General features: G+C 44.9%; 1 protein-coding gene across 10 annotated transcripts in view; it reads left to right on the top strand.

Annotated features, from left to right (window-relative positions):
* The first annotated feature begins 14961 nt into the window (after positions 1-14961).
* ST3GAL6 (ST3 beta-galactoside alpha-2,3-sialyltransferase 6) overlaps positions 14962-17693 on the top strand; it is a 49024-nt gene continuing 46292 nt past the window's right edge. Inside the window, exons 1-3 of one of the 10 annotated variants that reach the window (XM_075105585.1) lie at positions 14995-15111; positions 15204-15372; positions 15662-15860. In XM_075105585.1, the coding sequence (XP_074961686.1) occupies positions 15821-15860 (40 nt within the window). In that variant the 5' untranslated portion in view covers positions 14995-15111; positions 15204-15372; positions 15662-15820. Of the gene's footprint in view, positions 15373-15467; positions 15606-15661; positions 15861-15942; positions 16249-17693 lie in introns of those variants that run through there. The other 9 variants (XM_075105559.1, XM_075105576.1, XM_075105604.1 and 6 more) reach the window with 9 other exon arrangements.

The following is a 17693-nucleotide window of genomic DNA, read 5'->3' as shown; positions in this document are numbered from 1 at the left end:
AAAATATTATACCGTAGGTCTGCCACTGACTGTCATTACAACAGGTGTATCCATCACACCAGTAATGCTATCTCTTTTTAGCCTAAGTAGAGACAAAGCATAAATATGTCATCGATTCAGTACAGGAATAGCAAAGTTCAAGTAAAATACATCTTTTTAAAATGCAACTGATAGTAGTAGAAGAGTTTTCTTGAAAGTTTTTTGTTTTCTTCAAAGATTTTCCAAGATTGGAGCTAAAAGACTCTGGACAAACTGATGCACCAGGCTAAGAACAGAGAGCAGTGGATATAGCACCATACAGAGCTGGCTTTTCAGGTCCTGGGAGGATAAATCCTGGGATCAGGGGAGTCTCTTTCCAAGTGGCTGAAGAATTGGACAGAAATTGTGGACATAGGTGGTGAAAAGAGGAGAGAGACAAGCCTTTTGTGCATGTGTTATTCTTTTCATAGGGGAGGGAAAAAAGGGGATACTGAAAGATAAGATGTCTGAGGAGAAAAACTGAAGTATGGGAATAGGCGTGTTTTAGAGCAGAACAGAAAGGAAGGAGCTTTGTGAGAGGATGTGAAAGAGAACAGGACTACTGAAAGGCCATCCACATGGAAAAGTCACCCAAGACAAGAGGTAGGTTGCAGCTCATCTATGAATAAATGCAGACACCACAAACTGGGAACAAATCAGTGTCATAGTGAGTATACCTCTTCATTTGTGGAAATGCTGGTCTAGAATATCTTGACTAGACTTCTGTCTTGGTTTTATCTTCACCTGCTAAGAAATTTGTGGCATACCTCCCATACCTTAATCAAGAGACTTGGCTTAAAACTCCAGATGGCCACAATGAAGGGAGGAGGGGGAATAGTGGGTGTATGCTTGTGGTTCCTTAAGTATGTGTAGTTGACTTTGTCCCATGATTATGCCTGGTGGTTTTATTACAGAGAGCTACAGCATCATCCGGTAGGTAAGGCAGATCAGGAAGAGCTTAAGGCTTTTCCAGGTAGCTGTAACTGGTTTTCAAAGGTGGATACTTACTGTGTAGAAACCTTCAGAGCTTCTGCTCCATGGGCAGAGGGAGGACGTTAATACCCAGGACTATTAACCTGAGTTCCAGATTTAATGTCAGTTTTGCCTCAGTTAGGTCCTCTAAACTTTGGCCATTCAGTAGTGTTGATTGGCCATCTGCTGTGGATGTTACTGGGAGATCCAAGTGCAAACAGAAATACCTGGGTTGTGAAGCTATGTTGGCTAGCTGGTGCACCAAGGCTGCATTAGACACACTCTCTTTCAGTTCCTTGCAGTTCCTCCTTTCCTGAGGAGTGGTGTGGGGGCACTTGTTAAGCAGCACACTAAAAGCCACTAGTGTTATGGAGATGGTGTTCAAAACTTTATGGACTCTCACTATTGGTTTTAGAAGCCAGCTGGGTTAAGTGGCACAGACCAGACCACTCTGGGTTCCTGAAGGCGTTTTCATTTTTACGAATCCTTAGTGCAACTTTACACTCATTGAGTAATTCAGGCAATGAAAACTTGACTGTTTTTGTAGCTACTGTACATTAACAATGTATTCCAGTTACCTCCCTCTCATGGAGTGAACAGGACTTTGAGCGTGACAAATGGTTTTTAGGTCACCCCAGGAGCACGTTTCTACAATCGTTTGGCAGTTCTTGAAAATCTGAGTCATGTTTCCTGCTTCAGTTTCACTGGTGAGCTCCTTCTTGCTACTTGTCACCTCCCTACCTCAACCTGTACCCACTTCAAATGTTCCTCATGTTATCCCAAGTGACCTATCTCTGTAACTGTTACAGTATCATAAACAGTCAAGGTCCATTTTTGAACAAAACTAAATACTGAGCTTGTCTCCCTTGAATTTGGGGTTTTTTTGTTGTTGTTTTTTAGTGATTACATTCAGACAACTAAAACGAATTTTGAACCAAGATGCTGCAAATCCACCTGTAATTTTTCCCTACAAAATTACAGCAGTAATTATAAATGAACAAATTTACAGTATCCAGATTTGCTTGGAGGCAACTGAAGAACAGGACAAACAAACTTATCAAACATATTTCATTAGTCTACAAATGTCCTGTTATTTGTAATAATTAGGTTTGGGTCTTTTGCTTTTTACAAAATAAGTTATTGGCAGATTTGATATTGACAATTGACCGTATTGTGTTGAGGGATAAAACATGAAATGCGATAAAACATTAGTCGCAGCTAAGCCTCCAGGCATATAAGGAAACAGTAGAAAACTTGTATTGTACGTCTGAATAAGTTTTTGGCGTTTGTTTTTTGTTGATTGGTTTAGGGTTTTTTTAACACTGGTATATCATGGATGGTTTTTTTCCAACAGTTGATAATGCACACCCATCGGCCCAAGTATTAGTAAATGAGAGTCTGATCGTCCTGCATAGGTGAAACCTGCAAAGAAGCCTGTATCAATTTTGCCAAAAAAAGTAGCTTGCTGAAAATAAAGCAATTGTGATTGTTCTTAGTTCTTGTCAACTAGCTGGGGAAGAAAGGTCCACGGACTGTATACCAATCATTGCTTATTTCTCTTTTTTACATTGGCAATTGCATTTTCTGTTCCTTTTCAGCAGGCATAACTATCAAATGTACTAATCAAACGAGTGCTTGCTTAGTCCAAAGTGGGCCATCGCTTTGATGAAGAAAAAAAAAAGGTTGTTTAAAGTTCATAGTGTAGAATTTAAGCACATTCATGGGAGTAGAATTGTTTTAGACCATAGACAAACATTGGGATGGTCAGATCTGCATTCTGTTTGTTTGCTCAGTATTTAAATCAGCTTGGCTGCCTCTCTGTTGCCTCTGAGGACTGTGGATACACTTCATCTTAAATATGCTGATAGATGAAACAATCTGATTCAGGCTCTCTGAGTTCTCATTTATGGTATTCAAGTTTAAGAAATTATTTCCTAGTCAAAGGTATGGGGCAGGTTGTTTGTTTGTTTTCCCTCCTGTTGTTTAGGAAAAGCTGGTTTTGTTCAGTTTAATCAGCTCAACAGCCAAACATTGCATCTTCAGCATTTTCAGTAAAACCGATCCCCAAAAAAGTGGTAAAGTAGTAGCACTTTTTTTAGTACATTAGCACTTCAGTACAGTGAAACCAGCTGTAGCAGTGGTCATACTAGATATAGTTTTGCAAATCTCCACATACAGGTTTTTCACTGTAGTTTTAATATTGTTTTCCTTTAAATATTTTCTATTCTCATGGCAAAGGTTAGAGCCATTTTTGGAAATGCATATTAGTCTGTTAGAGGCTTTTCCTCTTCAAACTAGCCACTGTAATATCTGCAGACAATTATTAACTACCTCTTGTTCAGACTTGTATTTGCCTGCCTGTCTTTCCAAAACACAATTCTGACACTTCCCAAACCAGAGGCAGGAAAAGAGAACAGTAAATTCACATTGCAGTTGACTTTGAAAATCAGCCATTCTGTTTTCATTCCAAACTGCGGTGAAAGATAATTACTAAACTCTCCACAGAAGAGCAATCTGAAAAAGGTTGGCTTGCTAATTTCAACAAACTAGGACTGAGGAAGATTAAGAAAGCACAGGCTTCCAATTTCAAAAGCCCTTGGGTTTGCCATAGAAGCTGGGGCTTGTTTGTTCCCTTTCAACCCACATAGTGGGATAGCAGGAGAGGGAGGGGAGCATCTGTGATTCTCTGATTTCTAGACTACTAGGGCGAGGAATCTGAACATCCTGGACAGTCCTTCCTGAGAGGGTGGCCAGGATCTGAAGCACTCCTGATACTCCCGACTTTGGGGGGGAGGATGTGTGTGCGTGTGTGTGTAGAATCTGCTTAGTAGGCTGTCTGCAGGCCAAGACACCAGAATTGCTCCCCAAAGTCTGTCTGCTGAACTTCTGAGGAGCTCAATGAGTAAACCAGCAAGAGTTCAAGCAGGATCCCAAGGGAAGAGTGCCTCTTGTCTTTGATTTCAAAAGTATTCCCTGAAAGTTCACTAACAACTGTAATTGCAGAAGAAGAAAAGCAAGAGATCTGCATAACGATGGCTGAACATCCCAGGGAACGTTGCCAAGAGTGACTGGCTGCAGAGTCAGATGCAGCTATTACAAATCTTCTTCACAGGATTTCTGCCTCTTGGTGCCTCATGGTGCCATCAGATCTGCACTGGTTTAAAAGAAAACTGATTCCCTTCCTCAGTTTTATAGCTACAGCTTGCCCTGATGATCTTATTCCTAAGCTTTGAAATGCTTTCAGAGTCATCTGACAGTTGTCCACAGAACCTGGAGATCCCAGCAACCTAAGACGGATCTGGACCATGGCACGTCTGAACTGAACTGCAGTGTTGGCTCAAACTCTCTTTTATCAGGCACTTCGGGCATAGGCAGAAGTTATTGTCCAAAACCAGATAATATTTTTTGAAAAAATTAAATAAACCTGCATAGTATCAAAAAAACCTTTTCAACAATTTTCTGTTTGTTTTTAAGCTACCCTTTTTCTTTCCCTTCATGTAGCCTAGTCTTCTTCCTCTCTGTTTGCCTACTGGTGAGAAAGACCTGAAAAATCAAGATACATGTCATCGTTTATGTGGCAGCAGTTTGGTGTCTTGGTTCAAGACACAACTGGGCACGTGTTTTGAAGAGGGGAAACAAATCACCTTTTTTGTTCTTAGATAGCAAAGAGTTTCCACTCAAAAGAGTGGCACATTGCAGCATTCAGTTGCATTTATTTTGTGGAAGCTTCTTCACACTGAAAGACAGTTTGATACGTTTTAAGAGAGCACTTGAAAAATATCAGGTAAGCTCTAATATCAAGTGATAGTTCAGCTGGTATGAGAGTTTTAGTAACTGCCCACTTTGCAGGCATTTTAGATGGAAGAAAACATGTTCAGAGAGTAGGCTGTGTTACCTACCACACACGCTGAAACACTGTCTCTTCACAAGCAGACACAGCAGCAGATGAATCCCTTTCGGAAGAACAGCCTCACATTAGAGTAGAAAACTGGAAATGCTGGAAAGAGTAAAGGCAAAGAAGCTCCATCTGGAAAAGGTAAAGTCTTATGAGTCCTCTTCTTTCTGAAAATACTTCTTTTATCTTTGACGTGACTTCTGCAGAGACCACCTCTGCTTCTGTTAAGAGATGAAGGGCACATAACTACTGCAACAGTTAGCATCCCGTGCTATTTGCCTTTTCTGGAATGGTCACAGGATCCTTCTTTCTGATAAAGTGGACCTTTTGATTTGCAGTATCAATGTTTCAGATTCTGCTCTCAAGTTGCTCTATCGTTGTTTCTCTGTTCTCTATTGTAAATCACTGTTCATGATTGCTTGTCAGCAACAGTAGCACGATAGTGCTGGGGTAATTGTCACATTTGTTCCACGTGTTCATGATGCTTAACATTACAAGAACACATCCACCTGTAGGATGTGGACTCTACTGTTGATTGTAGCTCAATCTTTCTGTCACCTAAAGGTAGCTGTTCACTTTATAAAGGATCCTCTGGTTTCTTAATTCAGCTCTAGCTGTATGTTTAAGCAAAACTTACAGGCAATAGTCCATCAAGATTGTCTTTCTTTGCTGTAGGGATACAAGGCCACTTCCTAGCAGCTCCTGCTAAGGACTGTATTGGGTAATCCTTAACAGAGCTATTTCTTTAAGTGGAATTATTTTGAAAAAACTATTATGTATATATATTAGAGTTGATTTGAATAGAGACTTCTGACCATCCCAGATACTGTGTTACCCAAATTGCTTTAGCTCATGGGATAGCTGGCTAAACTGGCAAAGTGAGCCTGTTTGTCCCAGGTAATTTAATTATGTAATTAGCTTTTCCCTCTTCCTATATGCTTGCAGGGTAAGAATTGGCTCTGGTTCAGTTATATTTACAAGAAAATGAAAAGGCCTTTTGGAAAACTGAGCTTCCCAATTAATAAAATAGAAAAGAAGAAAAAAAGAGAATCCTCGGGGAAAAAAAAAAAAAGAAGAAAATGTTTGTTAAAATGGGCAATGGGGTGGATTCTGCTCTTAGCTGTATTAATTTAAATAAAAGTTGTTTCAGTGACATAAAATCTAGATTTATATAAGAATAACTGAAGGGCAACGTCTGGTTCACTGCTTGTGTTGCAGTGACAGCTGGGCTTCATTTCTGCTTGCTGGAGGTAACAGACACTTCCACATGGTCATACCAAGTTCAATGACCAGCTCAAAAGCATGAGTAACAATGCAAGCATCAGCTGTGCTAGGGAGAGAGTAACATAACTGAAAGTTGCTTAATTCTGGTCATCGTTCTGTAAGAGAAGGTGTGAGTCTGCAGCTTCTTCTCAGCTAGGTGACTACGAACACTGGCCAGTTACAAAGCACTCTTGTTTGGAGGTATTCTGACTTAGCCTTCTGTGCTTATAAGGGAAGAAGGGGAGAGGTGGAAGAACATAGGGCTTCAAATGATGCCCATTATGTGGGGAGAATCTCACACTGATGAGTTTTCAGCCACTTACATGTACACTTTAATAGTATGTTGAGGCAGATAAATGTGTCTGCTTTCTAAATCTCACTTCCAGCTAAAGAAAACCAAGTAGCAAATCATGATTTCTGTAACAAGGCTGTGAAACCTCAGTGGCATCGTTGTGCTGGAGTCATACTAAATGTATGCTGGTGGGGCTGCTTCCGAGATAGCTCCTAAAATAGGCACCAATGACATAACCTGACCCTGTGCTCCCCACAGAGCCAGCTGCAAGGGAGGAGAGCTGCTCACTGCACCTCTCTTAGTTGAAGATGACCATTAATGACAGCAGCGGTCTTGCTTCCGATCCCATTGTTGTGCTTTCCAAACAGGTAGCTCCATGGAGATTGGAATCCAGTTCCAAGCATTCTGGATTCACCTCTTCTGCCCGAAGAGCCCACATTTAGTTAAGGATCAAGGTTAAATATGTCTGCAGTGGCGTATAGCTGGTAGAGAGTAGTTCAAGCCTGTTCCAAGGTCAGCGCAGGGGGAAGGGACTGCCTGAGCTGCCTAAAAGCTGCTGCCAGTGCTTTTAGCTTTTACCCAGTGAGAGCTGACTGAACAGGCAGGACTCCTCTGCTGAGCTAAAGGCTCATTTGAATTATTTGTACAGCACCATTTGGCTAAGCACCACCAAGAGTCTGGATTGAGGACATTACCCTGTTATTATACACTGTACTACTGTAAAATTTTTGTTTTCATTGATTTCAAGTGGATCACCATAATTTTCCTGCTGATAACACAGATCCAGAGCATGGACAAAAATACCATGGAGGTAAACAGAGGAGGAGAGGCATACTGACTCCCATCAGCCAAGAGTGCAGGTACCTGCTTTAGGCTTGTTTATGCCAATCAACGGGAAATGAGCAGGGCTTCTTGCCCTGCCTTGTGCTGCAAGGGGGATGGCCCGAACTGCTTAAGATTATCCTTACAATTTCCTATAATTTCCAGTGTCACTGCTAATGAGTGCTCACCAGGACTCAAAAGACCACTGGTGTCATCCAAATCAATCCTCCCACTATCATAGGCAACTACATGTAAGGCATGTGGGCATTTTAAGTACCCAGAAGGACAGTTGTCTTGGTTTTTATAGGTGCAAGAATGGAAACGAGCCCCGGGCTCTGTTTCCTGGCTGGCAGGCTTAAGTAGGCTTTATTTCACAAAGTGAGAAAAGGCTAGAGGTATATCTGTGCCTTTTAGGTGAGGGAGTTCCCAAAAAAAGCTGAGTACAAGTGGGTTCCCAAGAAAGAGGTGACATTTTCTCTAGCAAGACGGAAGGCAATGGCTGCCAGACCTGAGGGTGATGTTAATGGGGTGGAGTTCTTTACGGGTGTGATGTGAAGAGCAGGAAGAGAGATTTTAGCACCAGAAGAGCCATAGTACTCAGGGATTTGGAAAGTCTGAGGCGTGGACATGCAACTTTGTGCAGCAAGTTTCTTATTCAAAAATGTCCATAAAACGTTTCCTTCATACCCCACCAATTTATATTGTGCCAAGAGTCCTTTCCAATGCTTTGCAACGAACTTGAGGCTGGTAGGAAAAGGCCAAAGAGCCAAAGGATAATGTGCCACAGACAGAGTGGCAGAAGGCAGAGCAAGGGCACCAATAAGTCTCCAGGTTTCTGCTATGGCAAGGAATTCATTAAATTTGTAGCCAGTCTGTACCCCTTTGTACCCCTTTGTTCTCGTGCCAGCATTGTTCAGCTGCTCTCACAAGACAGGCTGTCCATTTTCTGTGCAACCGTTCTCTGCATCTTCTCCAGAACTGTTTTCTTCTCGAGTGTGAGAACCCAAATCATAACTGTGTTATAGGGGAAACAACAGAGTTTTGTACACCTGCATCAGTGCTTCCCTACCTCTAGTAGAGAAATATTATCTTACCTAAGGCATGTTCTCATTTTCTGTCAATGGCTGAAGATGTATTTGTTGTTTACCTCAGTTGTCTCTTGCATGTCCTAGCTCATTTGACTTTTGACAAATCTGGCTTTAATCCTATGCATCTCTATCTCTACACCATAGCTATCTTTGCTGATGAGGATTGTTGGCTATTTGTGACTCCTAAGAACCTCTCTATAGTGGTTTTTTCCCACTTATTCAGGCATAAAGTGCTTCCCAAGAAAACTTTTCTCTTGCTTGGAATATATACATGGGATAGTTTTCATACCTTTGATCTAGATGTATTCCAGTCTCCCTCCACATTCAAGTCTTTCAGCCCTTCAGTCCAGGTAAATTCACTAATGAGTTTCCTTAATTTGACACTTTGCCCTTCTGAAGTTGAAAAATATAATTTTCAAAACCTGCTTCTGTTTGTTATTCTGTTCAACGTAAACAGAAACAGTTGCTGAGTATTCAGCCTCATGCTGTCTTCTATGACGGGGTTTCTTTGAGTCTCTTCATTACTCACTGATTTGGGGTTGTCTCTTTTTGTCTCAGTGACTATTGAGAAGAAATCTAGCAGCTATCATACACACAACTAGCTGGGCCCAAGTTTATTATCAGAAGCATTTGTTTCCCAAACAAATGTACCTGGGAAGTTAAAGTTGGCCATGGCACAATTCCCAGTAGTGTTTCTATAATAACATTGTAGTGACAGACCTCTTCTTGCACCATTATATTTTAGCTGCAGACAAGAAAGGCCAGGCTTCAATGAGGTGTCCAAATCAAAAACAACCAGCCCCCAAAAAACAAAGGCTGTGAGCAGGTGGTCTGGGCTGCTGGGAAGTGGAGCTTCCTGTTCGCATACAATGGGGAATTTGATGATGAGTTAAATGACAGATGGCTTAGTTTTTAATAAATTGCAAAGATCGCTTGGTGTTGTCCAGATGAAATGTCTAAACACTGAAATAAGAGTATTGTACTAAGATTTCAAATGTCTTGGATATTGGCCTATTGATCATATTCACATGGGTCAGGTCTGGCTCCTCTTTGGAACAGGAGTGGAGCAGTAAAAAAGTCCACTCCATGAGCTATTGCTCTCTCAAGCTATGGAGACCAAGCCAGCCTATTCTGCCATAGGGCTGATCTGCTCAGCTGGACTGCTGTGAAGGAAGGATTCCCTCTCCCATGCCACCAGCCCTATTCTGTGTGGGTGCCTACTGGATTCTTCTGACCTGTTGCAAGTGACCATTTGGCCTGTAGCAATGGTCATTCCCTGGAAGAAGTTGTAAGCAGATAAGTCAGTCATGGGAAGAAATGCATTTAAAATTTTCCCAGTTGTTGTACCTACATCCAAGGCTTTGAGTGCAGCTTGAACTCTTAAACGTAAGAAACGTTGAAAGCACTCTTCTCCTCCTTAGCCCATGTCTGTCTCATTGAAATTAGCCTGCTGTCACGTATGACAAGGCTTCTAGCAGCTTCTGTCAACCATTCCTGACTTAAAGTGGCTCACCTAGCCTTCTCGCCTTCCTCCTTCTTGGAGTCTAATCATAGCTATTTGTATCACTTTTATAGCCCTTTTTTGTGTCCTGTCATGCTACATCATGTTTCCAAGCACAGACCCAATCTGAAGAGTATCTGGAGGGAAAACTCTGCACCTGTTCCCAGACTTTTGGCTGCTGCAAACCAGAAAAGGAATCCAGGCCAGTTAACACTGGCCAAAGAAGTGGGCCAAAAGTTTGAAGTTGAAAGGTTATGTATCTGAGAGCTACAGTAGCTGCCTTAGCACTTGTAATAATGACTTGGTTGTACAGGTGAAGCCAGCAGGACAGAGGACAGAAATTGGGGATCTGGAGGCCAGAATGATAGGCTGTACAATGGGGAGCTATAAGGAAAACCAGGAGGTCTTATTTTATAAAACGCACAGAGAAAGAAACTGGGCATGAAGCTGTGCTTAAAATGGCAAAGGCATCTCACATGCTGGCCTCTTCTTGGAAAGGAGAGAGGGAGCATTGAGTCCTGGCATGGTACTGTAGGAATGACAGAGCTATCATAAAAGGACAGGTGTTTCATCTTCCAAAAGCAGTTTACGTCAGTCAGCCCAGCACATGAGGCTTAGTGGGTAGGGACTCAGAGCCACAGGCTCAAAGACTTCTTGTTCCCTCTGAGCCTGTCTGCATTTGGCACCAGGGCTGTGACCTAGCAGCAGACTGCAAATGAGGGTCTCCCACCACCCCTTGGCTGGTTACTCCCTCCTGTGCACCACTTCACCTCTCTCCTTCTCCCGGTATTCCCCTGTGCCTGATGCCACAGCCAACACCCTCTGTGAACAACAGTCCACTGTGCGCCCGTGAGCCACAGGGTGGGAAGGTGACTGCCATGTCCCCGTCAGATGGGTGGGAGAGATGGATCTTGAGGGGTTTGTCTCCTGCCAGGGTAGGAAGCATCAGCTCTTGCCCACTTTCCCTGAGGAAACGGCTGCTTTCAGTACCATGAAGCTTCAGTTTGGGTTACCCTTGGGTGCATGTAGAGGTGGAGTCATGCCAGTGTATTGGCAACAAGGAAGAATGGAGGGGACAAGTGGGAAATTGAGTTCCACATGACAGTATAGTTTAATGGAAATAAAGGAACAAGTGGAAGGGGACAATCTGTGGTTTAATGTTGTTCTTGACCTGGTGAAAACGACTGGACGCTCAGGATGCATTTTTCCACAATTTTGCAAACCCTTTCCCCTTCTCCTTCCCTTGTTTTGCTAGCAATGCTCTTCAAGTGGGTATGTTTTGACCTATGTTTTTCCCTGCACATGCCTAGTGAGCACAAGGATGTGTTGGGTAATGTATTTCTTTATGGGTTTACAAATACTCTTATGTATAGATATGTGCCTTGAGGGCTTAATTTTGTTTGGCAAATGGTGCTTACTGAGGTGCTTACCACTTCAGATTGCATTGGATTGGCCGGCAGGGAGGCTGTCTCAGCCCACCTGGGTTACCTCCACGACATTTCTTGCTGTCATATGTTTTGTTTGTTCGTATCCTGTCTCCCAGGTGGTAATCAGGAGCACTGCACAGCTTGGGGCAGGAGAAAGCACTCTGCATATTTCCCAGAAAAAGCAGTCCCTAGGGGCCATGAGAGCAGTCACAGCCTAATGTACCTCCTTGGTTGACCAGGCCTTGAAAAATTGACCTCAGACTAGGTGGGGGTTGTGTGCTGTGAAAACTCATGACGACAAATGCTGTGGGTTCTGATGAGATGACCTACAGCAACTAAGCAGATTCTTTAAAGCTCCTGGGACAGCCTTTAGCAAGTTGTCTCCTGGCAAAGAGCCTCTGGAAGAAATACCATGCACTCACAAGTCAGTGACTAAAACTACGTGAGGACTGGTGCTTTCTGCAGCTTGAGTGGTCAGTGCAGTGGAGAGCAGTCCTCTAGCATCTGGGGCAGGGGGACTGAGAGAAACTCTAGGAAACAGCGTTGTGTTGAGACAGGTTTTGGAGCTCAGTAGCAGAGATTGGGGCACGTATGGGACTTGGGGCTGTTCTCATGTTGCAATATAAAGAAGATTAGAATCAGACTATGATGGTAGGTAGCAAAGCTAGAAAATGAGCAGAGAAAGGATGTTGTGACAGTCTGTATTTCTATAAATGCGTTCATCTCCTGAAGTAATTCATAAAGGGGGACAGTTTTGTTGCATTTTAATTCTAGGACCAGAGTGTGATAGACTGCATGGTGCGTTGCATACACAGAGCCTGATTAGTCATCTTGCTTATTGGATTGCTGGGGAGGAAATCACTTTCATAATGCTGCAACTTTCCATTCTGTTAATTCCATGTTCTCAACAGTTTCGCTTTTCCCATGTTCAACAGTTTGTTTTTTTTTTTTCCCCTCCCATTTCCTGTAATTTTTATCTTTGGTTTTCTCTGGTTTTGCAGTCTGGGGCAGAGTCTGGCTGCAACATTTTCTTAGTTTAGTAGTGACTTAGGAGGTACGTAGTTTTTCCTGGAACTTAAATAAGACTCCATTTTATTTTCATTTATTTTAGCTATTGCTTTGCATTTAAAAGTTTCTGTGGTTTTTGTATTTGGTTTAGGGAGACGTTTGTGTTTCAGGAGAGTTGATTTTGAACTGAAATAGAAAAAAAAAATCCATTAACTTTTTGGTCACGTGCATTGTTTTTCCTTGCAGGAGCATTCATTTGACTTCCTGCTAGTCATCCTTTTCCAAAGCATTTTGAAGGCTACTCATTGTTGTCAAATCATTGCTGATACTATTTGTGTGCAATAGAATATATCCCAGAGAAGCGATTCCTTATACTTTCTGCCAAAAAAATTAATTGCTGTTGCAGATTAATTATCAACACCTTGCTTGTACAGACAATTTTGAAAACACCTAGGAACTAAACTTTTTTGCACTCTATTAATTGTTCAAATTGCCATTTAAATTCTTGAATTTGGTTCAATATATTTAGATGACAACAGACACCAGCTTTCATTCTGTTCCTGGTCTTGGACAGTTACAGTGCCAGAAGAAACTGAAGTGAAATTACGTTATTACAAATTAGATCATTACATTATCTGACCAATGTAGTTAGAATTTGGGATTTTGCAGCTTATTCCCAATAGAGAATATATGAATTCAGGTATCTTAGATAAAATTCTTTGTATTTACTACACACGCTGCCTTTAATGCAAGGGAATAAAACTGTGAGCAACAGGTCCTCTGTTTACAGCATTACATCTCCTACGGACTTCGGCTCCAAATGTGAATGCTTAGCTCTTCCTAGGGTTAGATGCCTTGTGCAGGACTCCCAGAAAACAGACAAACATATAACTTACAGCCAGCTGTGAAATCAAATGGCTTCTTCTAAGTCATCACGTAGTATCACCGTAGGAACGTTGCGTATGTCTAACTAGCTTCCAAGGCGCATCGGTAAATCAAGTTGGCCTCTAAGCCAGTGGCTCAGTCCTGCCAACAGCACATTGTGTTCTTCACCCCTGTGTTTTTCAGCCTGCCCAAAGGTCCCTGCTAGACCGTTACCGATACCCAGGTTACCCTGTGTGAAATTAGCTCATGCCCATGAACTCATGCACAAAAGATGCAGCTGCAGTGCACACATCCTGTCTGGAACAGAGGCAGGAATAGCATCCATTTCCTCAAGGTTTCCTACACTCCCCTGCAGTGAATAGCCCCAGCATCTTGTTCTGCAAAAATCTGGCACATCCCGAGAGTAAGTCCATCCTGTATCCTAAACACAGACGAGGCCTTCCAAAATAAAAGAATACTGGACTACATAATTTAAGCCTGCCATAAAAGGTACAAGCAAGGGGATGGAAGTGAAGTCACAAAACCCACCTTTTGGTATTTCCTAACTTCTGACTCCTTCATTGTGCAGCAAAATGATTTTTTCCAGTTGGTTTTGTGCCTGTACTACTTGGGTGAATTGAAGGGTAGGGACAGAAGAAATGAGAGCTAATAGGAAAAAGATATAGCAGGTTAAATAAACTAATTTTAGAAGGCAGATCATTTGGCTATATACTTTGAAGCAGCTTGGTTTTGTACAGGCCAGGATGTGAAGGGTGAAGACCTCAGGAACCTTGTGGGAGAAGGGGCAAAATTACGAAGGTATTTTCAGCTCAAGGCAAGACAAATTACAAAGGACTGAACTTCGGTTCCCAGCCCAGAACACGTTGAAAGCCATCTCAGCAGGCTACAGAGTGGGATAGTCCCTTAAGAACAGACAGAATTTCCCTGCTTTTAATCTTTTATTACATGTCCATACATATAGGCTGTATAAAACTGCTGCTGAGAATAGGCTCCACCTCTGGTCATTCTCAGTGGTAGCCACTAAAAAAACCAGGAGCTGCTCTTCCAGTAAAGGAAGCATCTTGTTCTGGTCCAATGCCAAAATCATACTGCAAGCTCTCTGAAGCATCGTATAGAAAAGTTTCAGATCAGAAGCAGTCAGGATCATAACGTTTGAAACAGGAGAGGACAATTAAATTATTAGCAACTCCTCAGATTTCTTCTAGCATGATACACTACTCTAGGCAAAATACAACGTTGATGCAGGACGTGATTCCAGACAGATTGATTTGTTTGGGGTTTTTTTGCATCCCCTTTAACAGTGGCAGAAATATTTATTATCTTTCTTTTCAAACAGTAACACCCAGCCCCGTGCTGTTTGGGTGCTGTAGATTTGTCCAGGAGCTCCAAGACTCTTTCTCCTGGGCTGCTGGTACATGGGTGAGGCTTCATTTTGCCCCTGGCAGCAGCTCCTCAGGGGTGTAGGTCCTCCCCTAATGCCTTGCACTGGGGCTGGCTGGAAGGGGGCAGGGTACTTGGAAAGGGGGAATCCTACGCCTGAAGTAACTGCTGCGGCTTTCGGCTTGCTTGGCTCCCCCGCTATACCTCCCACCCAGGTGACATTCAGTTTGTTAATGAGCTATTAATTCCTGTTGGCCTGAGAGGGGGCTGGCGGATGGCTGTCTCCTCCCCCCCCAAACTCTGCGGGTCTCCTGCCCCCGGGCTGCCGGGGCGGGCGCGGAGGGGGAAGGCTCCGGGCTCCGCAGAACCGCCGGCCCGGGGAGGAGGGGGAGGGGAAGGGGGAGGGGGGAGGGGGGAGGAGGGAGGGAGGGAGGGAGGGACAGTGGCTGTGGCTCCAGCTCCAGCTGGAAGTCAGTCGGAGAAGATACACTCAGTACCGGGGGGGTGGGGGAGTAGCGCTTTAGCTTTCTCTACGTCTCTCCTGCCCCTGGAAGGCTTTGGTACAAATCGAGGAGGAATTTCAACGCGCTCGAGCCAAGTAATATCCCTGCCTAAAAATACAGCGTGCTTCCTTTTATGTTTTCTCTCGCAGATGGGGTCGGCTGAAACAAGCCCTCCTTCTTCATCCTTGCCGTAAGCGCCGCCGTACGGGGGGATAGGGCTGAAGAGAGGCTGCCGGGGCGGCCCTGAGAAGAACCGACAAGTTCTGTTCTCTTGCCTCGGTTGATTTAAAGATAAAATACCCGCGCTGCTGCCAGCTGGTAAGTGAATACTCCTGCTGTGCATAAAGTGTAGCTAGCTCTGTAAACTGTTGCATAGGCTAAGAGGATCTTGTGGATCGTGCCTGAACCCGTAGGAAGTGCTTGTTCCCGAGTTCGCCGGCCTTTCTGCCGTGGGAAGTCTCACCGCGCTCTTGCGTTGTTTCAGATGGGAAGGCTTCTAGCTAACCGCGGGTACGGTCCGTGCGTGCCTCCAACTTTAAAACCCCCTTTAGGTAAGTGCCGATGGCAGCAGCTGCCAACAACGTTGCTATTCAACGTAAATTACCAGGTACTCAAAGGCAGAGCCGGCTATTCCGATACATCAGCGTGTTCCTCGGCGAAAGTATTCAAGGAATTAATTGAACTTCCAGAGGAACGAAGCCTGCCTCTACAAGCCTCCTTCTGAAAATACTACTACTTTAATCGGCTTGGGAGCTGGTGAGATGAGATGTCCCAGAGTTTTCCCAGAGGTTCCTGGGAGTTTCCAGGTAAAAATTAAGACCGCGGCGTAGGAGGTACCCGCTTACCCGTGAGGATGAACCCAACAGAAGCCGAAGCGCCGCCGCCTCCCGCCTTGCAGGCGGCGTTTGGATGCGCCTGACGCCGCGCCCAACACCGGGGGCCGCCGGGGCGGGGGACGGGCGTGCTGAGGCGCCGCTCGGGGCCCCACGCGGGGCCGGGTCTCGCCCCCGGCCGGAGAAGGCACCCCCCCCACCCCCTTCCCCGGGGTCAGGGCGAGGCTCCGCGGCGGGGGCAGCCGCGGGGACCGGGGCCTCTCTCAGCCTACCGCCGCCGGGGAGGGCGGGAGGAAGCGCCCCCGCCGTGCCGCGGTGTGGAGGGGGTCCGGTGGGCTGCCGGGTGCCGCCGCCTGGCCAGGTATGCGGGGAGGGGGGGGAAGGGAAGGGGTCGTCCCCCGGCGGCCCCTGCCGGGCCGGGGGGATAAGGGGGGCGCTCGCCTCTCCTGGAGCGGCTGCCGGGGCTGGCCCCAGCCTCGCAGGCAGCCGCCGCGCCGGGCCGCCCCCGGGGCTGCACGCTGCCGCCGCCCAGAGCCGCCTTGGGGCTGCCCCGGGGCTGGCGTGGCTTGCAGGCAGCGAGCCCTGCCGAGGTTGGGGAGAAAAGGGGCTGCGGGGCCGGGCGGGGTATGGCATGGCAAGGCGGGGGGCAAAGCGGGCTCATGCGAGCGAGACAGCCCCGCGCAGGGGGAGCCTGCCGGCAGGGCTGGCGGCCGTCCGTAAGTAAAATTTATGGGGAGGTTCGTGGTTTCCGCTAAACTGCTTGGTTCTGGTAATCCCGCCGTGTTGCCATGGCTGCCGGTCAGGCAGGTTCCGATAAAGGACTTTTTAGAGGGGGTACCGAAAGGGAAAGACTGCCCCATGGAAGTGCCGAAGGCCTAGGAGAAGGAACAATGGCTCTGTGGGTAGACTCTGGCTTAAGCTGTGCAAATTTAGTCCTTGTAGTTTAGGGAAGGAACAAACCCTATAGTTTTACATTCTCTGGTTTTTTTTTTTTTTTAGAGTCTTTGGATTATTATTTGGCAGTGGGGATGGTGTTTCTATTTTAGTTATTGCGAGCTGCGAGATCAGTCTTGCTGTCCTTTCTCAGATTAAAACTTTCAGTGAGATGAACCACTTGATCTGTTGGGATTTGTGGCTCTTGCACTCCTGTTACCCAACTGAAACTTTCTGTCCAGGTTTCTTCAGTTTTTGTCTCCTTTACCCTCTTTATGCTAAGCTATTCTCAAACACAATGGGGTTCCAAAACTATTTAGAAAGGATGAACCTTATGGTGGAATGAGATTAGTTGTTTTAACCTGCCAATTCTGTTGCAGCTGAACACTAAAAATGCTATACGTAGAATCATTGAACAGAATCATAGGATCTTTTCTATTTTTTGTTTAGGTTGGAAAAGATCTCTAAGTTCATCAAGTCCAACTGTAAACCTAACACTGCCAGTTCACCCCTAAACCATGTCACTAAGCACCACATCCAAATGTCTTTTAAGTACCCCCAGGGATGGTGACTCAACCACTTCCCTGGGCAGCCTGTTCCAATGCTTGACAACCTTTTCGGTGAAGAAATTTTTCCTAATATCCAATCTAAACCTCCCCTGGTGCAACTTGAGTTGATTTTCTCTTGTCCTGTCACTTCTTATTTGGGAGAAGAGACCAACCCCCACCTCGCTACAACCTCCTTTCAGGTAGTTGTAGAGAGCGACAAGGTCTCCCCTCAGCCTCCTCCAGGCTAAACAACCCCAGCTCCCTCAGCCTCTCCTCATAAGACTTGTGCTCCAGACCCTTCACCAGCTTTGTTGCCGTCCTCTGG

This window comes from Phalacrocorax aristotelis, chromosome 1 (assembly GCF_949628215.1).
Source record: "Phalacrocorax aristotelis chromosome 1, bGulAri2.1, whole genome shotgun sequence".
Lineage (NCBI taxonomy): Eukaryota > Metazoa > Chordata > Aves > Suliformes > Phalacrocoracidae > Phalacrocorax > Phalacrocorax aristotelis.
The sequence above is the reverse complement of the archived record's forward strand: the minus strand, read 5'-3'. Positions and strand labels throughout refer to the sequence as shown.